Source organism: Chinchilla lanigera, unplaced genomic scaffold (genome assembly GCF_000276665.1).
Source record: "Chinchilla lanigera isolate Chin_1 unplaced genomic scaffold, ChiLan1.0 scaffold00025, whole genome shotgun sequence".
NCBI classification, from domain to species: Eukaryota; Metazoa; Chordata; class Mammalia; order Rodentia; family Chinchillidae; genus Chinchilla; species Chinchilla lanigera.
Genome location: NW_004955426.1, coordinates 23,629,173 through 23,654,465, shown reverse-complemented (window position 1 = coordinate 23,654,465; position 25,293 = coordinate 23,629,173). Strand labels below are relative to the sequence as shown.

General features: G+C 36.1%; 1 protein-coding gene across 6 annotated transcripts in view; it reads left to right on the top strand.

The window, feature by feature from the left end:
• Window positions 1-25,293, top strand: part of Fyb (FYN binding protein) — a 155,732-nt gene that overhangs the window by 122,621 nt on the left and 7,818 nt on the right. For 4 of the 6 annotated variants that reach the window (XM_005386235.2, XM_013514952.1, XM_013514954.1 and 1 more), the window contains exons 8-16: window positions 443-602; window positions 1,091-1,235; window positions 6,175-6,197; window positions 7,513-7,579; window positions 8,392-8,529; window positions 10,325-10,350; window positions 11,815-11,881; window positions 15,661-15,760; window positions 16,510-16,672. In XM_005386235.2, coding sequence (XP_005386292.1) covers window positions 443-602; window positions 1,091-1,235; window positions 6,175-6,197; window positions 7,513-7,579; window positions 8,392-8,529; window positions 10,325-10,350; window positions 11,815-11,881; window positions 15,661-15,760; window positions 16,510-16,672 — 889 coding nt within the window. Of the gene's footprint in view, window positions 1-442; window positions 603-1,090; window positions 1,236-6,174; window positions 6,198-7,512; window positions 7,580-8,391; window positions 8,530-10,324; window positions 10,351-11,814; window positions 11,882-15,660; window positions 15,761-16,509; window positions 16,673-25,293 lie in introns of those variants that run through there. The other 2 variants (XM_013514953.1, XM_013514955.1) reach the window with 2 other exon arrangements.

The following is a 25,293-nucleotide window of genomic DNA, read 5'->3' as shown; positions in this document are numbered from 1 at the left end:
ATAGTGAGAAAAAAACAGACTGCATAACAGAAAGAGAGGGGAAAATTTTATCACTAAACAGACAACAGCATAGCGTGTTGCTTAGAACACACCATGTTCCACCTGGCTTGCTGTGCATAGATAGTGTTCAGTTGTCAGGAGCAGCCTCTGCAGACAGCTTACAGAGTTCCTGTGGTCAATGGATCCTGGCCCCTCTCTCCGGGACCCCAAGCACAAGTTCACCTGTTCTTTGCTTGTCCTGCTTGGCCTTTGGTTTTTGTCTCACTCTTCCTATTTGAACACTTATCAGAAATGACATTTACCTTCGATATCTATTTAAAGTTTATAACAGTTGAATATAAGTAGGTTAGCAAATTGTGGGCTTATTGTCTTCTAAAACTGCATTCCTTGAATTTTTTCTATGTGGTAAGAAAACCTGTTATTTTTCTTTCTCTAATTGCAGCTAACAGGCCCTATTCAAGTCATCCATCAGGCAAAAGCTTGCTGCGATGTCAAAGGAGGAAAGAATGAACTGAGCTTCAAGCAAGGAGAGGAAATTGAAATCATCCGTATCACTGACAACCCTGAAGGAAAATGGTTGGGCAGAACTGCAAGAGGGTCTTGTGAGTGCGCATTTCCCTGCGATTTTGAAATGGATGTTTTGGTAGGAAGCCAATATTAAATATTCAGATCCTTGCAGAACTATATGCATCAAGTCAGAAGTATGTTAGTGAGTGGGAAAATTTACAGCGTCAAGTCCAGTTCTATCTTCACTCACATCCTTTTTAGTAGGGGACAATGTATATTATTATATTGTCCAAGATTTGTATTATTCCAAGGAGGATCAAAGGTCATTAGAGTCTTCATTTAGGTTAAAAGGGAAAAATTTTTTCACATAAATCACTTTAAAATCTTTAAAGAGACTCTAGGCTCACTCCAAAGTACAACAGGATAAGACTAAGAAAAATGTGTCCGTCCAGGAGATTTGCAAATCAGAGTTGCAACAATTAAAGGGAAATTTTAAAGAGTAAGCGGGCAGTTGCTGTTTTATTTTCAACTCTAAAATATAAGTTACAGTTGCCTGACCTTGTCTCCCCCACTTTTTTGGTAGATGGCTATATTAAAACGACTGCTGTAGAGATTGATTATGATTCTTTGAAAAGAAAAAAGTCCTCGTTCACCACTCTTACCTCAAGACCCGTTGAAGAAGATCAGGATGTATATGACGATGTTGCTGAGCAGGACACTAGTAACAGGTACGTGGACACACAGGTTGTGAGACATATCAGACTCTCTCCTGGTCGGAACATATGTGTTTTGAGAGCCTAGAATTTTATTACCTTCACTGCCTCCTAATGTTTGCTATCACTAAACTAAATCACTACTCACCATCACCTCAATATGGGTGAAAGGTCATTTAAAGTTCCATAGTCTTTTGTTTTACTTTTTTGGTTATATGTATAAAGTACTACTTCAAATATAATGTGCCATTTGCCAGATTGCCAAATGTATTGTCATTGCAAGACGTAGTTGTAAAATGTATGCTATGACTTGATCTTGTCTAAAGATCATTTGATATGTCTAAAATATAACATATAAAATATAGATTTTAGCCCTTGTTGCTCTGAGATCTAATACTAAAAGTACTGTATACTTTTATTATTTGAAAATAGAACAGAACAGAATGAGTTTTACTACAGCTCCTATTTAGCTTTTAAAAGTAAAAAATGAATTCTCTATGATTTCTGAGAATCAACTAAGAGTCCAACTTTCCATTGCCCATTTATTCCACTAGATTAGGGTTACCTTTCTTCAAAAAGTAATGAGAAAAGCTTCCCGAGCTGAAAGAACAGAACAGGACATCTTTCTGGACAAGGAAGAGATAAGATTGGTCCTCCTCTCCCCCATACCTCTGTATTAGTCAACTCCACTTTGCACAATGAAATACCTGAGGTAATTAACTTATACAGAGAATGCATTCGTTGAACTCAAAGTTCTGCCATTTCCAATCCAAGACTGAGCATCCTCACTGCTTTAAGTGCCTAGCGAGGGTGCCAGATGCCAATGGCAGGGAACTTGTGTCAGAGCAAACTGCTCACATCTCAACTCATGAAGCAGAGAGGAGAAAGGATGAGCCGAGATCCCACAGGTCCCTCTGGGGCCAAGCTTCAATGACCTAAGGACCTTCCTTCAGGCCCCACCTCTTCAGGTCTACAGCACCTCCTAATACCACAATCCAGGGAGCCAAACCTTTAGCACAACTATTTAAATTCAAACCACAGCACCTCTATTTCCTTTCTACCCTTGCTCAGTCTGCAGTTTCCTTCTTCTCTCTGCTTCTTCTCTCTGTCTCTTTGTCCTAGCTCTGGTCTTCCTTTATCTTTCCTCTTCCTTTCTACTTTATCATTTCTCTTGTGTAATTTCTTCTTTTCTCCAACCTCTCTCTTTCTTGTGAGTCACATCATCCCCTCAGGTTGAAACAAAAGGGGAGGGAAATTCCCAGCTTACTTAAGAATCCTCATTTTTCTGTGTCCAACTTATGCAACTGAAAAACCTCCTTCGTGATCTTAAAAAGCATTGTTAGATCTTTAATTGGGTGAAATTGTGTTTACCATCTTCATAATTCAAGTTGCACAGAAGAAACATTTAAAATTAGAAAATATTTTAACAGTGTAAACCCATCAATTTATTAATGTACTTATAAAGCATATTAAGAATTATACTTCCTCTTATGACCTTTTATCTCACATCATTAATTAAACTTGTTAGGTTGCTTTCTGACAGTTTTGTCTCTCTAGAATGAACTATATCCTGCTACACCTTCTCTCCATGTTACAATCATAAATTATGCAACATATATTAAAAATGCAATGCCTGCAGTAAAGTTTGTAGATTATAAATTGACGTTTGTAACAGCAAACACACTGACTTTGAGAGTAAGCAGGTGAAAGTTTCAGAGTCAGATGAATTTTCCAGTGGTCATATTCTACAATTTACACAATTTTCTGGCCATAGATATATCAACTGAATTGCGTGATCAAGAAATACCATGCCTGATTAAATTTTAAAAGAATTATTACAGAGAAAGATACATAGCCATTAACTCCCTTCAAAATACTACTGCATTCATACACACTTACCCCATCATTCTGGCACTTTCCGGAGCAATTCTGGAAGTTGTCTTCTGTGAGCATCTTTACCAGGTGTGATCAAATACATGGTGAAGGCCGATGCCGGGTGCCACCCAATGGCAAGAGAGGCTCATAAAAACCTTACTGTGTATCCTCATCCGCCTTATTCCCCAGATCTGGCACTGTGCTACTTCTGGCTCTCCCTCTAAAGACAAAATGACCATGGAAGGTAAATGTTTTGAACTGAATCAGGGTGTGGAGGCAGCCACAACAATATAAATAAAGACAGTCATGAAAGAAACTTTCCAGAACTGCTTCAGAAAGTGGCAAGAATTCAGGAATAAATGTGTTTCAAACTGAAAGGGGAATATTTTGTGGAGAGTTAAGTGCAACATGTCTTTTACTTTAATAAATTTTTTAATCTTAAACATTCACTGTATATTTGGGTCACACCCTTATATACTTTATCTTTTATTTTTAAAAATGTTTTCTTTTGGAGGCATGGAAGAACCCCATTCACATTAAAAATACATATTTACACTGTTACACACACCTAAGAAAAAATATCTATAGGAAAGGAATATTCTTTTTAAATTTTTTTTACTTTAAAAATAAAAAGAGGAAAACATTAACAGACAGACAACTTTTTACAAAATAGCAAAAGAACAGTACAGACAATACAGAGTTACAAACAAAGTGGTAGGAAATTAACAATGCTTGTTGTATTACATATTGATATCTTCAAAGTGGTTTCTCATGACAACAGATAGAGACATACAATATTGATCAATCAAGGACTCATTGACAGTTTCTTTCAGCAAAGAAATAGAAGACAGTAGATCAACTATATTAACTATCCTGTATATACAGACATACAAAATTTCTCCTTCTTTCCCTTCTCTTTTCCCACATCCCAGTTGCCCTTTACCCTTGAGCATTTTCCTATCATATCACAATGTCTATCATACCTCCGAGTTTATATTAACTCTTTCAGGTTTTACACTAGTGAGACAATGCGGTGCTTGCACATGCAGGTAGGAAAAGAATATTCTTAAGAACATTATTTAATCATAGATAAGCATGCCTTAAAGTTATTACTATCACCTGTGTCCATTTTATGATGTCTCTCCATACCATAATGCTAAAAAACATGCTTTAGTAAATAAATATGAAGTAATAAAAACGTATTCTACTTAATAAGAAGGTGGTGGTGGAGGAAGTAAATTGTTTTAATATTTGGTATCTTAAGTATAATACCACAATACTTAGTAATAGCTACCACTTTCATGTGCATATTTAATAGGAAAATTAAAGATGAAATTGTTTTTATACATGTTTCATTTTTGAAACTTCAGCTGCTGCTAGCAGAGCTCTTAGAACAGATCAGGCTTTGTCCTTAGTAGAAAAAATCAAGATGCTGAGTGTAGCCAGCAGCCTGCCCTGGGGAATGACAAGGAGAAGAACCACCCTCTGCTTCACTCTCTTCCCTGTCTCCTGTCTCCTTGCACTCTTTACCTTCCCTCTCCTCCTTCCTCTGGGGTGAGGGCAATAACTTTGTGCTGCAAACTCTGGGAGCAAACCTAAGACTTAAAATAACAGGCCCTGGGAAATGTCCTTTTCTCTTTGTTCTCAACGGGAGCAATTTCTATAAAGATGATGAAATGTGCAGGGAAGACATTTGCAAATGCAAATATCATTCTTCCATCACATAGCAAACCTTCTTTCCCTGAATCCTTCTCCCTTTCTCTCTCTCTCTCTCTCTCCCTGCCTTCTTTCCTGCCTGTTCTGATCTCACTACCTCTCACTTCACCTGTCACGTGTTTTATGTTCTAAGCAGTTCATTTCAGAAAGTTGAATAACTGATCCAGAAGTGAAATAAATGGGTAGCAGCTTTGCTATTTGTTTATAGCAGTCATGTTCTTTAGGAACTGGGTATGAGAATCTCCAGTGAAAACGTTTGCCAGGGTCAGAAGACAACCAGAGTGCATCTAATTCTAACTACAGGCTTCACTTTCAAGGGGAAGTGTTGGAGAAAATAGTTGTGAATATGGCACAGAAGCAAGTAGAGAGTACAATTCAAATATCATAAAAATCAATTGCTTCTTTATATCACACAACATGGTTTTTCTACAAAGCTCCATTAGCAACAGTATGTTTTTATTTCAAAATTAACCAAAGATCTGTACCAGATCAATTTCATCTACTCATTTAAGGAATCAGGTACTACTATAAAATCATTCTGTATGGTTGTAACATCAAACTGATATCTATTCTGGCATGTACTCCAAAGATCAAAAGTGGAGGTGGAGAGTGCAGTTAGATGTAGAAGTGGGTCTGGCCAGCTCACATTCTCAGAGCCTCAGCTTCTCTTCTGTAAAGTAAAGGAATTGAATAAATGGATGACTTCTGAGGGTTTTCCCCCCAACCTTCACTGTTTGCATTACTTTTGCTCTCATAGAACTCCTATTTTAGTGGGAGACACAAACACAGGAATAGATAATTATAAAAGCTAAAATAGAGAAAATACCGAATGCTATAGAAGTAAATAAACACAGTCTGGATTTAGAGAGTCAGGAGCCACTTCAATTTTGAAATATTTTTCCTTTAAAAAATTGTAATGCTATTGGACTAAGAGTAAAATGTTTTGGTTCTAAAATGGTCAAAGGGATTGAATTTAATGCAATAATAATTGTTCTATATGGCTCTTGGAATAACATTCTTGAGGAAAGTTTTAATAGTCCATCTACAGAATGATGTAATGATGTATAATCTGAAAACTGCCTGGTGGGGAAATGTTAAAAGTAAACTCTCTGGCTAGAATATCATATCCAATACTGTAACTCATTCGGTTCTGTGTTTGTTGTGGTGTCTTGTTTAGTCCTGTTGCCTTGTGGTTGCACAACTGTTATGATAAGGAGCATTTTCTTCCTCTTCACATGGGCGTGCTGATAACTTTTAACTACAATGGTATTTATCTTCTATATAACTACTCCATACATGTATACTGCTTCTTGGGAGCTAAATAAATTATCTATTAACTTAATATTTCTGGTTTTTTTCCTAGTCAAAATCAGAGTGGAAGTGGAGGTAAGCCATATGTTTTCTATCAGTTTTTATGTTTCTTTATAAGTTTTCAACACACTTCTTTCCAAGCTTCAACATCTTTGAGAATATTAACTACAAAATGCTTTAGTTGGCTCATAATGATGGAGATCTTAATGAAGAGAAAGCACACTGACCTGGGAGTCAGTGACCTGGATTCCCATCCTGGTCGCCAAGTGACTTAAAGAAAGTCGTTCCTTTCCTTCAAAGTTGTTATGGATCTGGAGTGATCCTGCTTACAGTGTGCTCAGGCTGGGCTGGGTTTATGCCAACTGTCCAAGCACAATTAATAATAGTATCCCCCTTCACTTCCAGAAATACCCTCCTTAGGTGACAATTTCTATGGTCACCTTGACTATGCTCCTAAAGATCCCTGAATTTCTCTGCACCAAAATAAGGGATTTAAATCCTGTTAGGGTTCAAATGCTCACATTGAAAGCTAAATTTCATACACTTTCCTGCACATAGAAGTACTTATTAACATAGAAGCAACAAGCATTCAATAAGCACTTGCTAAATATTTGTCAAGTAGCAAACTTCCTGAAGACTGTAGCATAATAAATGAAAGGGTTTAAATTTAAAACACGCATTACCATGTCACCTTTCACTTTTTTCTGTTTCAGCTATCACCAATGTTTAAAGATTCACCTTTCATTACATTTGGTTATCTTTATTGATATCTTTTTTTTTTTTTAAAAAAATAGTGGGGATTAAACTCAGAGTGCTTGCACTGAGTTATACTTCCAGCTCCTATTTTTTGTTTTGAGACAGGGTCTCTCGAGCTAAGTCATTAAGTTACCCAGATGGGGCTCAAGCCTGTGATCCTTCTACCTCAGCCTCCTCTTAGTGTCTGGGATTCTGGGTATGCTTCGCAAACCTCGTTCTTCACTTTATGTCAGTTACTGCTTTTTATCAGCGCTCATTGTAAACTCGATTTTTCTTATCACCTCTTCACTTCCCTTTCTCTGCAGTAAATATCAAACTCTAGCTCCCGCTCAGTTTTTCTTTCCCTCATGCTTATTTGTCCCCATTCCTTTCATCTCAAGTCCAAAGTGCCTCTGATTATTCTTAATTTTTTTACTATAATTAAGCCCTAAAAATTCTTATAAAATGATCGGCAATTATTTTACCTACTACCTATGTGAGAGTGAGAAATTAAAAGACATTTTTATTTGAATGGTTAATAGGAGAAAGGGATGTTTTCTGCAGTACAATAAGGTAGATTTATTATTAAAATCTGAGTGACCTCTATATGATCAAATGATAAAATTAACAGAATATTTTCTGCATCACCCAACAGAAGGAGGCTTCCCACTACCACCAGATGACATTTATGATGGCATAGAGGAGGAAGACGCCAGTGATGGGTAAGCATAATCAGTGAGTTTCCTTTGTTGGGAAATATTATGTCTCTATGGAAATTGAGCTTTGATTTCCAGTTAGGACAAAAAGCAGAAAATCGTACTCTTTGTTACATTCCCAAAACGATTTGAATGTTTATAGCAGTAGTAAATCAGGAAGTATAATTGCATCACACTTCAAAAGAAATTGTAGGTTTTTTGGCAGAACCCCAAACACTACCACAGAAGAAGTGAAATGACAAGGATAAAGTACGAGCACTACAGGTGTTTTTCAAAGTTGCTGCTATCACTTATTTATCAATCGGTAATTTACAGTAATTTGGAGAGTTATCACGTATAATGCTATCTCTTGTATGATGACAATCAGAACTGAAGTAAAGCTGCTGTCTGTGAGGGGCTGCTATTGAATACTTAATCTTTAGTTTAAGAATATATTTTTATTTATAAAATAGTAACAAAAAATAATCATCTTTTAGATTAATAATAAATTTTCCTATTTCCATTTTGAAATGGCATATTTAAAATTTAAAGGCTACTGATCACTTAATTTTAATCATAATGTTAAACTAACTCAGTGTTAACTTATTTTGCTCCATATTTTAAGAATCAGGAGAAATCTCACTAAATAGGAAAAAATGGCTAATACAGTAGAAAGTATTCAAAAACAATGATGTATAAGCTTAATAACACTGCTTTGTTGAATACAATGAGTTACTTTCCCAGTGATCAATATAGTATAGTAATAAAAAATCTGAATGTCCACACAATGTCTTCACATTCTGATTATACATTCTGATCAATGCCTGCATGCTCCAAAGTTCAATGCTACAGGTTGAAGAGAAGAGTAGCACGTGGTCCTGGGGAATTTTGAAGAAGTTAAAGGGAAAAGATGACAAAAAGAAAAGTGTACGAGAGAAACGTAAAGTCTCTGAGTCAAACAATAATGAAGGTTCATCGTAAGAGTCAACCAACCAAATTCAGTACAAATAACTACACTAATGTGAATTTAATTGAATGTTACTAATATTCCATAACCAATAATCAACTCCTGACAGATTCAAATCATCTAACTGTTATGTTCCATTAATAATCCTAAACTCATATATGGTACGATCCTTAAACTCACTCATCAATTAATAAGAGGAATCCACATATTCAAACTGAATATGTATTCAAAAACCATTATATAACTCAAAATATATTTTACTTTTCCCACAAACATCCATAAAAACACAGGACACACACGTACACATATACCTCATGCATTCGTTCACACACATTCACACGTGGATACACACTCCATTCAGTAGGACTTTTTTTTAATGGCAGAATCACATCCAAATTTTACAATTCGAGTTTCAAATCCAATGTTACAAATAGTAAAATCTATACTATTTTATACTGACTACTCCTAAAATATGTTCTCTACCAAACAAATAATTTGCTAGAAATAAAGATCATAATTTGGGATTTCTTTTCTCTAAGTACAGTATTCATGGTCTTTGTAACTCTGTTCCACAGTAGTTACTTGATGTCTATTTCTCCTATACTAAAATCATCCTAAGTATGTATCTTAAGTTTGTCTAAATAGTACCCATTCCTCGATACAACTGTAGACTGCATGAACTGCAAACAAGTACAAAGAAAATTTTAAAATTATTTTAAAATTTGTCTAAATAAAAACTAAAGCCCAAGTTTTCTCTTTCCATCCCTAAAATAACTTTTAGTATACATATGAATTTGAAGGATCTTAATCATGTTTCCTGGTGCAGGAAAGTCATTCTGTTTTATATGTACTTAATATATTCACCACATTTAGCCAGAGTGTATAAACTGTTAATTCTACATAGCATTCCTAATTTTAAGTCTAAAATTATTTCATGAAGACAAAAGCCACAGTCAATAAACAGTATACTTGAAATTTTAAGAAAATGCAACAAGAAATCTTTGAGCAATATTATTCACATATAGTTTTTACATAGAAGTAAAAACAGGGTTTGTTTGTTTTTTCTACTTCAATTACATACCTCCCACTTCCAATTTGGATCATTCGAACTGGTAATCCTTTGAACTCTAGTCATTTCTGTCCTATGCACCATTCTTTCAAAGATGTGTATACATTTGTATACACATGCATATTTAAAGGTCATAGTTCACAAAGTAATAAATGCAGAAGGCATTTCATGCTGCAACTAAATGCCACCTAATCCTGACTTAAGATCATGTCTACTAATAAGCTCTCACTATATAGTTTAAGTGAATGTTCCTCTCTTATTCACCATTCTCCTGCTTGGGATGCATAGTATATATGGGGAAATACAGTCATATTCCTATGACCTGTGTAGATTTGGCCTGTACATTTTACTCAATTCAGATACACAGTTTGAGCTATGAATGCCATAAGGACTCCAAAATATTGAGTCCATTTGATTTACACTGGTGCAGTGTATGTTCAGACCTCAGAACAAATTTGAAAACATTGGTCTAATGGCTGTGGGAAAAATAAGGCAGCTAGGTATCATGACTTTTGACTTGTTTGGCCAACGCTGAGGTTCAAAAACTCCCAAATTGATGGACAGAAATTAGGGCTTACAGGGAAAATGGAGGGTGAGAAAGGAACAATGACCAATACATTAATTAATCTCTTTTAAGCCTCTGGGCTATAGTCCATTTGTGCCTCTCCTATGTAAAGGAATGAATTTCTGGGTTCATATTAGTCTGGTTATGATTGTGTTCTCATTTTCTTTCCAGTTTCCCTTCTCCTCCTCAACAATTGGGTAAGTAATAAAAACTAATTATACGTTTTGTATCTTTCTTTTTTTGTAGATGAGATAGTAGGAAGTTTTGAATATTGTCACAGTATCTGTAAAGTCTTGACTCTGAAAACAGTAAATTTTGTCACATTGAGTAGGTAACTTCAACCTGGATGGCCATAGTTGCTGACATTAAAACAGTGGGATGGGAAAAATAAAACAGGTCGATTGCTTTAAAACTACCCTGCCAGAAGCCTCCACAGAGTCAGGGATAAATGGAAAGGGATACGTACCAACAATCCCCTTGTCCCCTGCCTGTTTGCCCACGGTATGCAGGACTCTTGCATAAAAATATCTAAAAGCATACCAGATTATATGCCATCAAGGTCTTTCCAGATCTACTTCTTTATTTTTAAAGTTATATAATTTATATAGTATTTGGACATTTTTTAACAACATAGTTTCTTCTTTATACAATTCAATCAGTTTTTTTATCCCTGTTGAAACACATCTTTGAAAAATTTTTAAATTCTGTCTGAACAAAATATGTGATTTTCCCAAAACAATTCTTGGGCTTTTAAGTGTTTGTAAATACATTAAAAGAGCAAGCTGACAGAGAGATAACCTTTCCTTTCAGACTAGATTTGACATTAGAACTTTCTTTACAGCTATAAATTTTTAAAAATAGGGACTAATTCAGTATCTGCTGATAAATTTATATCTTAGTCTGAGGTAATTCACATGCTAATATTAAAAAAAAATTGTAAAAACTTAAACCCCCCAAAAAGTAGGTGTAAATTGAAACAAATGTAATTGATTCCATTTAAAATGTGGTGCTTTTTTTGTTTGTGAATTAATGTTGTTGTTTTCAACTGTATTTTAAATGCATCCACATGAGATAGTAAGTTTTACCATTTTGAAAACCAATGACATATCATATTTTTAAATTATCTATTAGAGCTTTTTCATATAGCTGAGCAGGCTTTATTCTGTGATATCAGCTTGAATATATATACACAGAGGCAGAAATACAGTTTTGTTTTGTTTTGCAACACTGGGTATCAAGTTCCAGACCTTATGAGTACTGGTCACGTGCTCTACCACTTAACTACATTTTCAGTTCTATAATAGTTCCTTAGATCTTTTAATTTTAGGAAGTTTTTTGAGATAAGGCCTCACTATTTAGTTCAAACTGGCCCTGAACTCTCTATGTAGTCCAACCTGGCGTTCACCTCCAGATCCTCCTGCCTCAGGCTCCTAGTGTTCAGATCATAGGCATGTGCCACCGTGCTCAGCCATTTCTTAGAATTCTTGCCATTTCTTCAACTCATCTCTTCAGTTTAATTTGCTGTGGAGTAGCTTAGGTGCAGAGAAAAATCATTCCTCCTGACTTTAAAAAATAAGCATCCTACAGATTGGCAGTTGTCATTGAACCAATTAAGGCATTGCAACTTTTGTAACAGTTTTTGATATTTTTTCCCTTGTTAGAAGTGGGAGAAGAAGTATATGATGATGTGGATGCCTCTGATTTCCCTGCCCCACCAGCAGAGATGAGGTAATTGACATGCTTTCATTACAATGGACTGAAAATGGGATTGTTCAAGAATATTTCAACTGGAATAAAAACCTGAAGGGGTGGAAGTCTACTGTTTGCAATCATATTGGTTCTGTCCTCCTTTCTAAAGCTGTGTTGTCAAATCCCACTTCTGACTTCAATACTGGTTTTGTGAGCAACCCTAATCCTCTTCCCCGTTCTCTTTCTCTCCCTGGTTATCCCTTCACTCCAGCCCCCTCCCACTCCTCCAGCCCTGATCTTGCGGATCTGCTCCTTGTCTCCTGATTAACGTCTGGTTCATGACTCACTAATTTCTGCATTCATTTATTTGCTCTTTTACTGGGAAAACATATTTGAGATACTAGTCACAAAGGATCTTGATGATTCATCTCCTCCCTTTATTTTCACTCTTCTCCCAAACCTTTCGGCCTTGACTTTACCTCAGTCTTACATCTCAGCCCTCGCTCTTCTTATTCAAGCCCCTTTGTCCTACACCAAATTATTTCCTTTATGGAAAAATAAAAAAGGACTTGTTGCTTAAAAGGACTTTAAGGTACAGGATGTCTGTTTTTTTACAAAAGCATCAGGGTCTCAAAAGTTCCACTCTAAGATTTTTTTTAAATCCAACAGTGAATAGTGAGCTTCTTTAATCTCTTGTCTGAGATTTTGTTTAATTTTAACATAAAATTGTATGAAAATCTGTTAAGATCATTTAATCCAAACGGACCACATTTTGAAAATTCTTTTGATAAAACACAGGATAATTTTTCCTTTTCAAATAAATATAAAAGATGTTTTGATAATACTGTGTATAAAGCAAGAACACCATTTAACACTTTCAAGAAAAAGGAATGTTGAATACAAAGATGCCATATTTGATTAAAGGAAAAAAATAATATAAATGGTTACAAGTGGTGTCTTCTGAGCTGTTTTTGTAAGAATACATGAAAGAACTAGAAATATTTATTTTTTACTATCATTGCTAAACTAATTTCACTGAACCAGAGACAGTTTGAAGATCGAGAACCCGAAGGAAAATGTTCTGTCCTTCAAAGATGAAGATCATGTTCAATAGTCAAAACAAACAAGAGAATCATTCTTTTCCAATTCTCCATAAAAGGAAAATCTTGGGTAACATGTTCAAGTTTCACCCTTCCTCCCCATGGTGAAGTCATTCCCATCACTGATAGTACTTCATGCCTTTTTGTTTGGAATTACTGCAGAAATGCCACCACATCCCCTACAGCAGGTCTCCAGGAGCCCAGAGTCACACACTGGCCCTTGACCTACAGCAAAGCACGCTCCAGCTGATTAAAACTTAACTGATTTGGACTGTTTTCTTACCCATGGCTTATTTGCAAAGTTTAAAACAATTTTATGTTTTTAGCATAGCATTAAATTTTTAAATAACTTGTAAAGATAGCTTGTGGGCATTTTTAACCATTAACGCATATTCTGACACCCACTGAGAACTAGTTGGGTCCAGCAGTTCCACCATATTCCCAGCCATGGCAAGGCAGGAGGTACTGAGGACAGAAGGCAGGATACTGTCCTAGTTATTTTTACAGTGAAGGAACTAAAGGCAAAGAATCAAAACTTTGGAATCAAACATTTTAAATAAATTGCTTTCAAACTAAACTCCATCTTAGGTCATCTAAATAAAAATTGAACATCAGTGCTTAAAAATGTTTTACTATTCAACAAATATTGTAGTTTTTAAAATTCTCTTCTACAGAGATTCACAGTCCTTCCTTAGTAACTATATTTAATACTAGCAAGTGGGTCTTAACCTGGACTACAAATCAGTGTCACCGTTATTGTTGGTTTTTTTTTGTTTGTTTTGTTTTGTTTTTGCAAGGGAACAATATAATACGGACACATATTTTGTAAGATTATTTATAATAGTCATCCAAAGAATTATATACAAGAGAGTGCAGGAAATTTGTCCACACCCTAAGATCAAAGAATCTAGTGGAAGGCCTGGATCCCATGGAATTGTCCTGCATGAATCCAGCTGAAGACCTACAGCTCATAACAATGTCTCCAACGAGTCCACCTGGAGGCCCAGAGCCTATAACAATATCTCATGCAGACCAGTTTCACAGATCTGCACTAGGAAGGCCCAAAAGTCAGTGGTGGAAGCTAGAAAGTCTGTGCCAGCGGGATGAAGGATCTGTGCTAGCAGGCTGAGGGATCTGCACTGAATTCAGGAAGTGACACTCAAAGAACCAGAGCTCCCCTGAAAAGTACTACAGACATCCTCAGCAACAGTGAGGTCCCAAGCTCCTCCAATAGTGAAGACAGCTGAGTTCCCATCAGGAAAACCAACATAGCAAGCTTCTGCAGAAGACTGGCGTGCACCTTCTTCCCCTCCAGAGCCAGGAAACAATGCTCTAAGTGAGGACCAGAGCTCCCCCAAAGTGAGCTGAAGCTATTCTCAGTGCCAACAAGGTCCCAAGCTCCTTGGAGGATGAAAACAGCCAGGTTCATCAGGAAAGCCAGCATGACAAGCTCCTCCAATAGAACCAATAGCTCCTCATAGCTTCTACCACCTCTAATAGCCTTTCTCAGCTCCCAACAGCCCAACTTCTTCCTCTCAGTTCTGCCTCTTATGCTGCTGGCAACAGTCCTCAGGTGAGCCTCCCACATGTAGCACCAAGCTTACTCAGTAAAGCTGGATGTTACAAGTTGACCCCCAGCTGTCAATCCATCATACCTGGAGAGGTTTAAAATATATACGTCAGTACCTGTGTCCAACTCAGACTAATTAAATTAGAACTTAAAATGTATTTAAGCTAATATAAATTAAATTAGAATTTCTAGAAAGGAGGCTAGGGCACTATTATGTTTTAAGGCTCCTCAGGTGATCATGTGCATGACTAGGCTGGAGAATCATGGTCCTAAGTTCATCTGCCTCTATTATCATAACTGGCTGTAGTACAGTGAATATAGAAGAGTAGAATTCTATGGTTGGGTTCTAGGGTATTTTTTAAAACATAAAATCCATTAATTGGATTAAAATATGTCTTTCTTGCCCCCATACATGCATTCAAATGGAAAATTTAATAAAGTGGTTAAGATAAAGATTGAATATTCATCATCTTTGTTAAGAAGCTCCTTAATGTAATACCTAAAATCTTAATTTTATCTAAAACGTTTTGTTAATCAATATTTTCTGCCTTCCCCTCTTTCTCTGTTTATTTATTTACTTAATGGTCCTGGGAATCAAGCCCAGGGCCTCATGCATACCGGCCAGGTATACTGGCCGGTATACCGGCCAGAGCTCTACCACTGAGCTGCCCCTCCAGCACCTCTGGCTCCATATTAAGTATGTAAGAAGATATTAGCAAATAAATCAGTTTTACAAGCTATAAAAATAAAATTTTAAACAAACATTCAATTTGAGCCTTTTCTGTGACATTAGCCATGTCTATTATCTAAGAAGCATTTAAAATATAAGGGGTCCAATACAAGTTGAATCACATTAAACCACTGGTATGAAAGCATGTTTCAGCTATTACTCAGTGATTTTTATATGGCTCAAATTAAGAAGCTCTACACTCCATTTTAATTTGTAATCTGCATTCACTTGAATCTCTTCTGTGTTATAAAATGTCATTAATTATTACAATAAATGTTACTGGTTTCTAGAAAAAAACTTAAGAACAAAATAGAACAAGAATTTAATACTATGAATTAACTCTCTGTGATAGTCTATTCTTTATATGTATATAATCTTTTTAATAAAGTGTTGTTTTATGTGTGTTCTGCCACCCTAGTTATGGAGTCAGTACTGGAAAGGCCAAGACAGAAGAAAAAGATCCTAAAAAACTAAAAAAGCAAGAAAAAGAAGAAAAAGACTTCAGGAAAAAATTTAAAGTAAGTCATATTTAGTATCAATCAAAATTCAAAGCACTAACTAAACAAATCTGACTTTTAAATAATGAAATACACACACACTTTAAAAGTGTAGTTGTGCTGGTTATGGTGGTGCACACCTGTAATTCCAGCACTTGGGAGGCTGAGGCAGGAGGATCCTTGTAAGTTTGAGACCAGCCTGGGCTACAAAGTGAGCTCAAGATCAGCCTAAATAGCATAGCAAGACCCTGTCTCAAAAAAAAAAACAAAAAAAGGTATAGTTGTGAACATTATAATTATACATCATAACTCCTTTATCTTCTACAAAATCTATTTTTGAAATAATTTTATTCCTATAACAAATTAAGCAACTTATCATAATACACAATCTATGTACTATTGTAGTCTAAATTTAGATGTTCTTTGAAACTTGATAAGAAGGTAATCTAGGGGACTGGGGATTTAGCCCAGTGGCACAGCACCTGCCTGGCAAGTGCAAGGTCATGAGTTCGATTCCCGGTACTGGAAGAAAACCAAAAAAAAAAAAAAAAAAAAAAAGAAGAAGGTAATCTAAAAATATTTGTTATATGAAATTGATGAAGTTTTAAGTGACTCCTTACCCCTCCAAAATTATGTTTAATGTTATTACATTGTATTTTGAAAACACTGAACTATTTATTTGGTAATGATCATCTTAATAAATTTGTTAGAGAATGAGTGATATAGTAACACACATAAACCAATAACTTACATGCATTTATTTTTTCCAGTATGATGGTGAAATTAGAGTTCTATATTCAACCAAGGTTTCATCTTCCTTAACTTCTAAAAAGTGGGGGACTAGAGATCTACAGGTAAAACCTGGTGAAGCTCTTGAAGTTATACAAAACACAGATGATACAAAAGTTCTCTGCAGGAATGAAGAAGGAAAATGTAAGTCACTGCTAATGCTTACACAAATGGCACTCCAGAATTTAAACAACCAAACAAGCTTTAGCAATCACCCTGTTTTTACTAATTTGTTTGGGTTAATGATTTGTGAGTTGCAGAAAATATAACGAAACTAGAGATGATGCTTAGAGATAAAACTCTGGGAATCAGAAGGAATCTGTAGCCATTATTTCTTCCCTGGCATCTTCATGTGTATGCTAAAGTGAGAAACATTGTGCCAAGGCAGTGAGTGACTCAGGCTCTGTCTTGGCTATGAAATCATATAGCATATTTCAAATCTGGAATTTGTAGTTTTCCTACTTTATTAATTTCACTTGTTTTCATTTCCTCCTTGGACACACATAATGCAATGTACTGCTCCAAATAAGTACAAGACAGTCCCTGTCCTCTTTGACTTTATCAGCTACTAAAGCTGACTGATGAAAATATTTTTGTCAAATTTTAAAAAAGGAAATTTATTTAAAATTCAGGGAAGGGTAACTCAGAACTAGGTTGTCCTGTGTGTGAACCTGAATCGCCAGCATGGCTGCCCCATATCAGCTTGGTCAATCTACATGGAAAACATGGACTCTGCATTTAATTTTAATGAGAAGAAGGTAACTGAGGGACAGGAGTTGAAATGGAATTTCAAGAATAAAACATGTGACTCAAGGATCGAGAACATAGATCTAAAGTTACAGTGAAAGAAGTGTGACTGGCTTTTCAAACAATAATATGGAATGTTGGTACAAAAGACAAAGGGTGGGAACAGCATAATAGTAAGATCTGAAGCTCACTGAAGATAATGTACACATAGGGCCACTGGAAACCAAAATAAGAAAAAGAAAGAGAGAGAGAGAGAGAGGTAGAGAGGAAAAGAAAAAGAAAGAAAGAAGGAAGGAAGGAAGGAGGGAGGGAGGGAAGGAAGGAAGGAAAGAAAGAAAGAAAGAAAGAAAGAAAGAAAGAAAGAAAGAAAGAAAGAAAGAAAGAAAGAAAGAAATTCAGCCTAGCATTTGTGGTAATCTACCCTAAGAGACAGTCTTAAAAGTAGAAAAAAGCTACATGCATTAAATTGTCATCAATATATCAAAAGTTCAAAACTTTTAAATGATTACATATCATGTTGGATAGACCTAACTGAATATTTTAAATGATTATGATAATAATAATAATAATAATGTGGTGCGTATCTCATGGCATAGCCACAGGGCGAAAGAGAAGCTTACTTAGTGGGGGTGAGATTTATAACCACTTCTTAAAAAATCATTTAAATAAAGAACATAAACTAAAAGAAACGATACAAAATAGTACTTGTGGCTGGTTCGGATGATGAGTGTAAATGGTGTGCTTCCTTTCTTCTCTTTCCTAAATTATTTCACATATTCCACAACAGAACCGTCCTAATGTTTGTCATGTGAACTCCTCTCCAGTGCACAAGCCTCAGACACATCTTTCCCATGGTAAGGTGAAAGAAAATCTTGCCATGATATTATAAGGACCTCTGTCCTTAGCACAGATCCCATCTAAAGTAACATTTCTCTAGCCTCAAAGCACATACACATCCATGGGGATCTTGAGAATGCAGATTCTAATTCAGTACGTCCAAAACAAGGCTTGACACTGCGTTTACCAACCTCCTGGGTAAGTGATGCTGCAGACATGTGGGACAGACTCCAGATAACAAGAATGTGAGTTACTCAACAGATATGTATGGTCATAGAGGTGTAGGAATGAATATGGCATTAGCAACAGAAAAATACAGAGAACAAACTCTTAGCTTCCTAGTAACCAGTGGATCCTAAGAGTGAGGGAAAGCAGTAATTTTATGACCTAACATTATTTTCTATTTGAACATCAATAGTTGTAAGTATTATTATGAATACTGGACGGCTCCTGTCCTCTTAGAATTTAACATCTTTCCAAAATGACAGTAGAAACATTTCATAAACTTCTGGTAGATTATAATAGAAAGTTTCATATATCTTTTTTTCCCTCTGACTATAGTACCAATGTACTTTATGATTTCTAAGTTCACTGATAACTACTTCAATTCTTAGGTAGTTTGGATGTCTATTTAAATACAGTAGAAACAAAATGAATATTGATGCTTTTACACCTGTTGCTTTTTATTAGGGACTATCTTTGGGCTGAACTTTGTCTTGATGTCCCCATTTCAAAAGCCACTCTGGAAAATAGCAGTAGACAAAAATGAGACAGAGAAGGGAAAGGAGTCATGAAGGCCTTAAAGAAACTTATCACTTGGATAATTGAAGCTTAATGCTGCCAAGAATCTCAGCATCACTGTTATTCCATCAAGTGGGAAAAGAACTGGGTTACTTATCCACCAGTAGGTTAAAGCCTATTCCTGGGCAGTTGGAAAGTTATTTGGGATGCTGAGCAAGCTAACAAAAAGAGAGTTGTGGAAAAGCCATCCATTTAAAAAAAAAAAACTTTCAAATGCAGGTGCTGTCAGTTAAAATTTGGACCAATAGGTACTTGAGTGGTGAGGGAGGAGTACCATGTATATCTGCTAATGCCTTGTGCATTAAGCGTTATTCAAAGATTTACTATATCAGTATAATTTCACTTCAATTTTTTCAAACTTCCTACTTTCCTTAATGTTTGTAAACCTGCTATTTACCTCTGCCTTGGACTGGATCCTTGATCATACCCACTCTGCAGTCCAGGCCTTCTTACTGAGCTATATCACAGCACACTGCTAACCTAGGCCTTTTTCCTTTTTTTCTTTTTTATTTTGAGACAAAGTCTCACTAAGTCATTAAATTACCCAGGCTGGTTTCAAAGTAATGATCCTACTGCCTCCCAAAATACTGGGATTGCAGGTGTGCACCTCCATGCCTAGCACTTTGATTATTCTTAATTTCCTTAACTTTTAATCCAGTCTTCACACACTTGAGGATCTGGGATGATTGTTTTGTGGATTTAATTCTCTCACCTAGAAAACTGCAATAGCCTTTTAAGGGTCTGTCTGTCTTTACCCTTACTCTCACCACTCCACTCACCAAACTGCTAACCAAATATTATTTTTAATTTTTGTTTTGTTTTGTTTTGTTGAGACAGAGCATTACTACAAAGTTCAGGCTGGCCTTGGACTCACTTTGTAGCACAGGCTGGCTTCAAATTTACAGCAATCCTCCTGCCTCGGCCTTCTTAGTGCTGAGATTACATATGTGTGCCACCATACACAGCTAATCAAATATTCTTTTTAAAAACACAAGTCTCTAGGCTAGCATATTAAACTGTTCATGAGCTGGCCTCACTCTATGTAAGTGTACTTCCCTATCCACACCTGGCACTCTACAAATACAAACTGCATTCTTCTCATTCTCTGAAAAGTTGTGCTGGTTCATCAAATTGTGCTGTTTTATTTAACTTGGAGTGCCTGCAACTGTCTATTAAAAGTGACTCAGTTTCCACCCTCCACATGCTCAGTGCAGACAGGAGTTCCTCTCTCAGAAGGCCCGTGAACTGCTCTCACTGGGATTTGCATGTGGGCCCTCTCTGCACTTGCCCAGGGCCCAGTGAGGTAGTGGAGTGGGAGCTCCACAACTGCTAGCACCACCATTTGGGTTTGGGCTTTGCTTGTGCTCCGACCTCCTGGAGATCACAGACACAGGCAGTCCGTGATCGCTGTTGGTGTGGCCTGCGCCTAGCTCCTGTGCACATCCTGAACTGCCTGGAGACACAGAATCAGGTGGTCCACAAACTGTTCACCTTGCAGTTTGTGTCTGGGTTTGCCTGTACCCTGAACTGCCTGGGGACACAGGTCCACTGGTCTATGCCACCAGCACAACCCAATTCTGGGTCATATGCATGCCCTGAACTGCAAGGGGACACTGGATCAGACGGACTGACATCAGCTAACATCACAGTCTGCATCTGAGACCTGGGAGAACTAGATAAACTTCACCATCTGCCAGAAAACCCCAGACTAAGCAATGCATCTCAGCGGACACTGAGGGGCAAGCCTGACCACCAGGAAAACTAGGGACACTAGCAGCATTTGCTGAGCTGCCAGGGAAGAGAGAGACTGAGCTTTCTGCATCTGTTATCAAACACGACAAAACGAAGGATTAAAACACAATCTCAGAACTCCATCCTACTCAGAACAAGTCCAGGAGACATCAACATAGGAGAACTTGGTAAACACACACCTGAAATTGCTGAAATGATTGCAATGGAAGTAAAGAAACAACTTCACCAGGCTATAGAAGAGCTCAGATCAGAAATAATCTCTCAGGCAAAAAATGAAATGACAATAATAATGAAAGAACTGCTCATCACATCTGAAGAAGAAACATATAAGAAAATAGAAGAACATAGGCAATGGACAGAAATGTAAAATGAAAACTGGAAATGACTTAGAACACATGAACCAGATTCAAAGAGACTTCCAGGAAATCAAAGCTTCCATTGAAAGCTGCCAAACTGCTTGAATGAAGCCCAACATAGAATTTCAGATTTTGAAGACAGCATGGCAGCTAGCAATCATGAAAGAAAGAATATCTTAACATCAACAAGGAATCAGGAAAAATCAATTTAACAGCTGCAAGATGAGGCAAAGAGTAATAATGTATGACTGCTAGGAGTCAATGAAACAGTAGGAGGCAACACAAATGACATAAAAAGAATATTTGCAGAAATAATAGCAGAAAATTTCCCAAGTATGGAAACACAACCTGAAATACAGTAAATGAGGCATATAGAATTCCAACTAACTATAACCAAAATAAAACTGCACCTAGACATATAATAGTCAAGATCCCAGATTTTAAGCAAAGGAACAGAATATTAAAAGCTGCTAGAGAAAACAAACAGATTACCTACAAAGGAAAACCCATCAGAATCATGGCAGACTTCTCAACACAGACCATCCAGTTGAGAAGAGCTTGGAGCAAAGAATCACAGGTCCTGAGACAAAACAGCTTCCAACCAAGACTGATGTACCCTGCCAAACTCTCCTTCAGATTCATTGAAGAAATAAAATATTTCCACAACAAAGAACAACTGAAGAACTTCATGAGTGCCAAACCATCATTGCAAAGAGGACTAAAAGATATTCTAGACAGAGAAAAAAAAAATGACTGCAATTTCAAGAACAACAGTAGAAAGGAATCGTCAAAAAGACCAAGTAGTTAAACAGATAGGAAAAGTAGGAAATCAACAGCAAGTAAATAACAGGACAATGATAAGTCAACACATATCAGTTATAACCATAAATGTAAATGGCCTCAATTCACCACTCAAAAGAAACAGACTGGCAGAGTGGGTAAAGAAACAAAATCTAACAATATGCTGTATATAGGAAACACATTTTATTCAAAAGGACATCCATGGAGTGAAAGTCAAAGGATGGAAAACAATCCTCCATGCAACAGGAACCCAGAAAAAAGCAGGTATAGCTATTCTGTTTGCAGACAATGTAAACTTCAAACCAACAACAATCAAAAGAGATAAAGAAGGTCACTACATACTTGTTAGGGGAAAACTGCAAGAGGATGAAATAACAATCATAAACATGTATGCACCAAATATTGCAGCACCAAACTATAGAAGACAAATCTTAACAGGCATGGAATCTTATATAATTAATAACACTATTGTAATAGGAGATCTCAACACCCCTTTGACACAAAGAGATAGGTCAACTGGACAAAAAGTCAGCAAGGAAATAACAGATCTGAACCAAAGCTGCGAACAAATGGACTTAGTAGGTGTATACGGATTGTTCCACCCCACAACATCAGAATACACATTTTTCTCAGCTGTACATGGGACTTTCTCTAAAACAGACCACATTCTAGCCCATAAAACATACCTACCTAAATGCAAAAGAATTGAAATTATCCCATGCATATTATCTGACCACAGTGCAATGAAATTGGAAATTAATGACAAAAGGAACTCCAAAAATTCCATAAACAGTTGGAAATTAAACAACAACCTTCTGCACAACCACTGGGTCACAGAAGAAATTAAAGAAGAAATTAAAAAATACCTATAAACAGATGAAAATGAAAATACAACTTACCAGAATCTGTGGGGTGTAATGAAAGCAGTCCACAGAGGGAAATCTATAGCGGTGAACTCACACATAAGGAAAAACAGAAGAGAACAAATAAATAGCCTAATGCTGCACCTCAAACTTTTAGAAAAAGAAGAACAAGTCAAGTCCAAAGCCCAAAGAAGGGAGGAGATTCCTTTTATTTCTTGATCATTTCTTAAGTAAATACTTTTTTTCAAATTTAAAATGACACATTTTCACTGAAGAAACAATTTTTTAAACTCAAAAATTTAAAAAGTTACTGTTATATCAAGCTCCAGAAACTAGAGAGAGATATTTTTATAAAATCAAGCTAATAATTTATTTTTAGTGTTATATACCACATATTCTTTTCAATTATGTTATTATCATTTCCTTCAAAGCTGGACTTTGCTTCTTTTGCTTAGATAAATCTACTCACTATGATTTTATTGTTTATAAATGGCATGAGGACAAACTGGATACTTTTGATTGAGTACATCTATTTGTCAGTATAAGGCATAAGAAATAATGAGAAAATAACATATTGTCATTTTTATTAAGTAAAAACTTTTGAAAATACTAGAATAAAGAACATTTCTATTTTTCTAAGACTATTCTCCATTTTCTTGGTAACTTTATATTCACAATGTACTTCTAAAAAGTGACTCATTAGTCTGAAGTACATCTGCACTGTAGCAAGCAAACATTTCAAGAAGAAATTAACTGCCACATTTGGGGGCTGGGTGTTAGTTTCCCAACAGGATCTACCCCACCACATATTTACAAACATTCATTTCCAGTCACTATGTTCTGCTCCAGGAATGTAAAGATTCCAAATCATAATTTTATAGGCTCTTTGAGAACCCTTCATGTACCAGCAATCAGAATGTATAGAGCTAACTGAGCACAGCAGCCTTTCTGTACGGTACAGAACCATACTGGAGGTTGTTTTGTACATTCTGCTAACATCTGCTATGATGAATGTACGTGGAACACATGAGCAAAGAGAATATTTTCCTACTGCAAAAAAATGTTCTCAGAAATATAATGGAGAGATTCTATAAAAAATTCATAAGTCCCTTGTTTTGACATTGTCATGAATCATGCTTTTAACAGAATGAAGTGTTACCAGAGATTCTTAAAGGTGCTTGATAGCAAGACATATGCTATATTAAAAGTCATGAATCCTGTAAAAATGCTATATTAGCATTTCTATAGCTGTGAGCCCTAAATTATCACATCATTTGAGAACAAAAATATAGCAGCACAGTACCATCCCACACCCATCTCCTGGATGTATTTTTCTTAAATAGTATTCACAGTCATTGATGCTTATGTGTGTCTCTTTCTCACACATCTACACCCCCAGACACACACACACACAAAATAACAATAACAGAATCATCAACAGAAGTGAAAGCTGTTTCTTAGAACCTTAAATAGGAAAGATATAGGAAGAAATGTAGTCAGAGTTTGAGAATCTAAGATGATTAGTATTTTAGAATTAATTCATGAAGTTGAAGTAATAAAACTACATATTATGAATTACTAACTTTGGTCATATAAAGGACTATTTCAATGTTTAATATGCAATGTTTTACCCAGACCTGCAAAATTTTAGCAAAGTTTAGTTTTAAAAAGCAAATTACCTAAAAGCACGGGAAAATAAAATTTTCTTTTTTATTTTATGAAAAAAAAAATTTCATAACCAAGTAATAAGGGAATACAAAAAGAAACAAACAGATAATAACAACAAACTTTCTTTTCAATGAACTGAGATAAACTATTAGTATAAGTGAAACGAATTAGCGTATGTATTTATTATGGCTTGTATGTAGTTGTCCCCATCTTCCCAAAGCCTCATACAATCACAAGGTGATACTTTTAGAGTTGGCTGGATCTAAGTAAGGTGTCTGTATGTGGATTACTAATGTGATATTAGGATTAGGGGTATATGGTACTGAATTAATCTACTAATTATTTTATCATAGTTCTGGGTGTGGGTAATGGCAAGCCCCACCCTGAGTGTAGATGGCACCCAAGGATAAAAGGGAAAACGAGGCTTGCTGCTTGCTGCTGCTGCTTGCTGCTTGCTGCTTTGCTGCCCTACCATGGACTGTTTCTCATCTTTGATGCCCCTATGGCATGCTGCCCTGCCTTTAGAACCAGCCAACTATGGGCTGAAACCTCGAAAAACTGAGCTGAAATAAACCTTTTGTCCTTTAACTTTGTTTTTGTGTTTATTTTTCATTTTTTTGGTACTGGAAATTGAACTCAGAACCTTATGCTTGCCAGACAGGTGCTGTGCCACTGAGTTATATCCCTGGCCCTCTCCTTTAACTTTGGATGTTGAGTATTTTGTCTCAGCAGCAAGTGAAGTAACTAAGACATTACTGAAATATTTTTAAAACAACAGACTATGTAACAAGGAAGTATTTGAACTACTCCCTATTTCCTGTTTATCTCCTTCTATTTTACTCTTTGTGTGTGTATATATACAGATAAGTATATAGTATATGTAGTATTTATATATATAGCATATATATAATGTATATAGCATATATAATATATAATATAT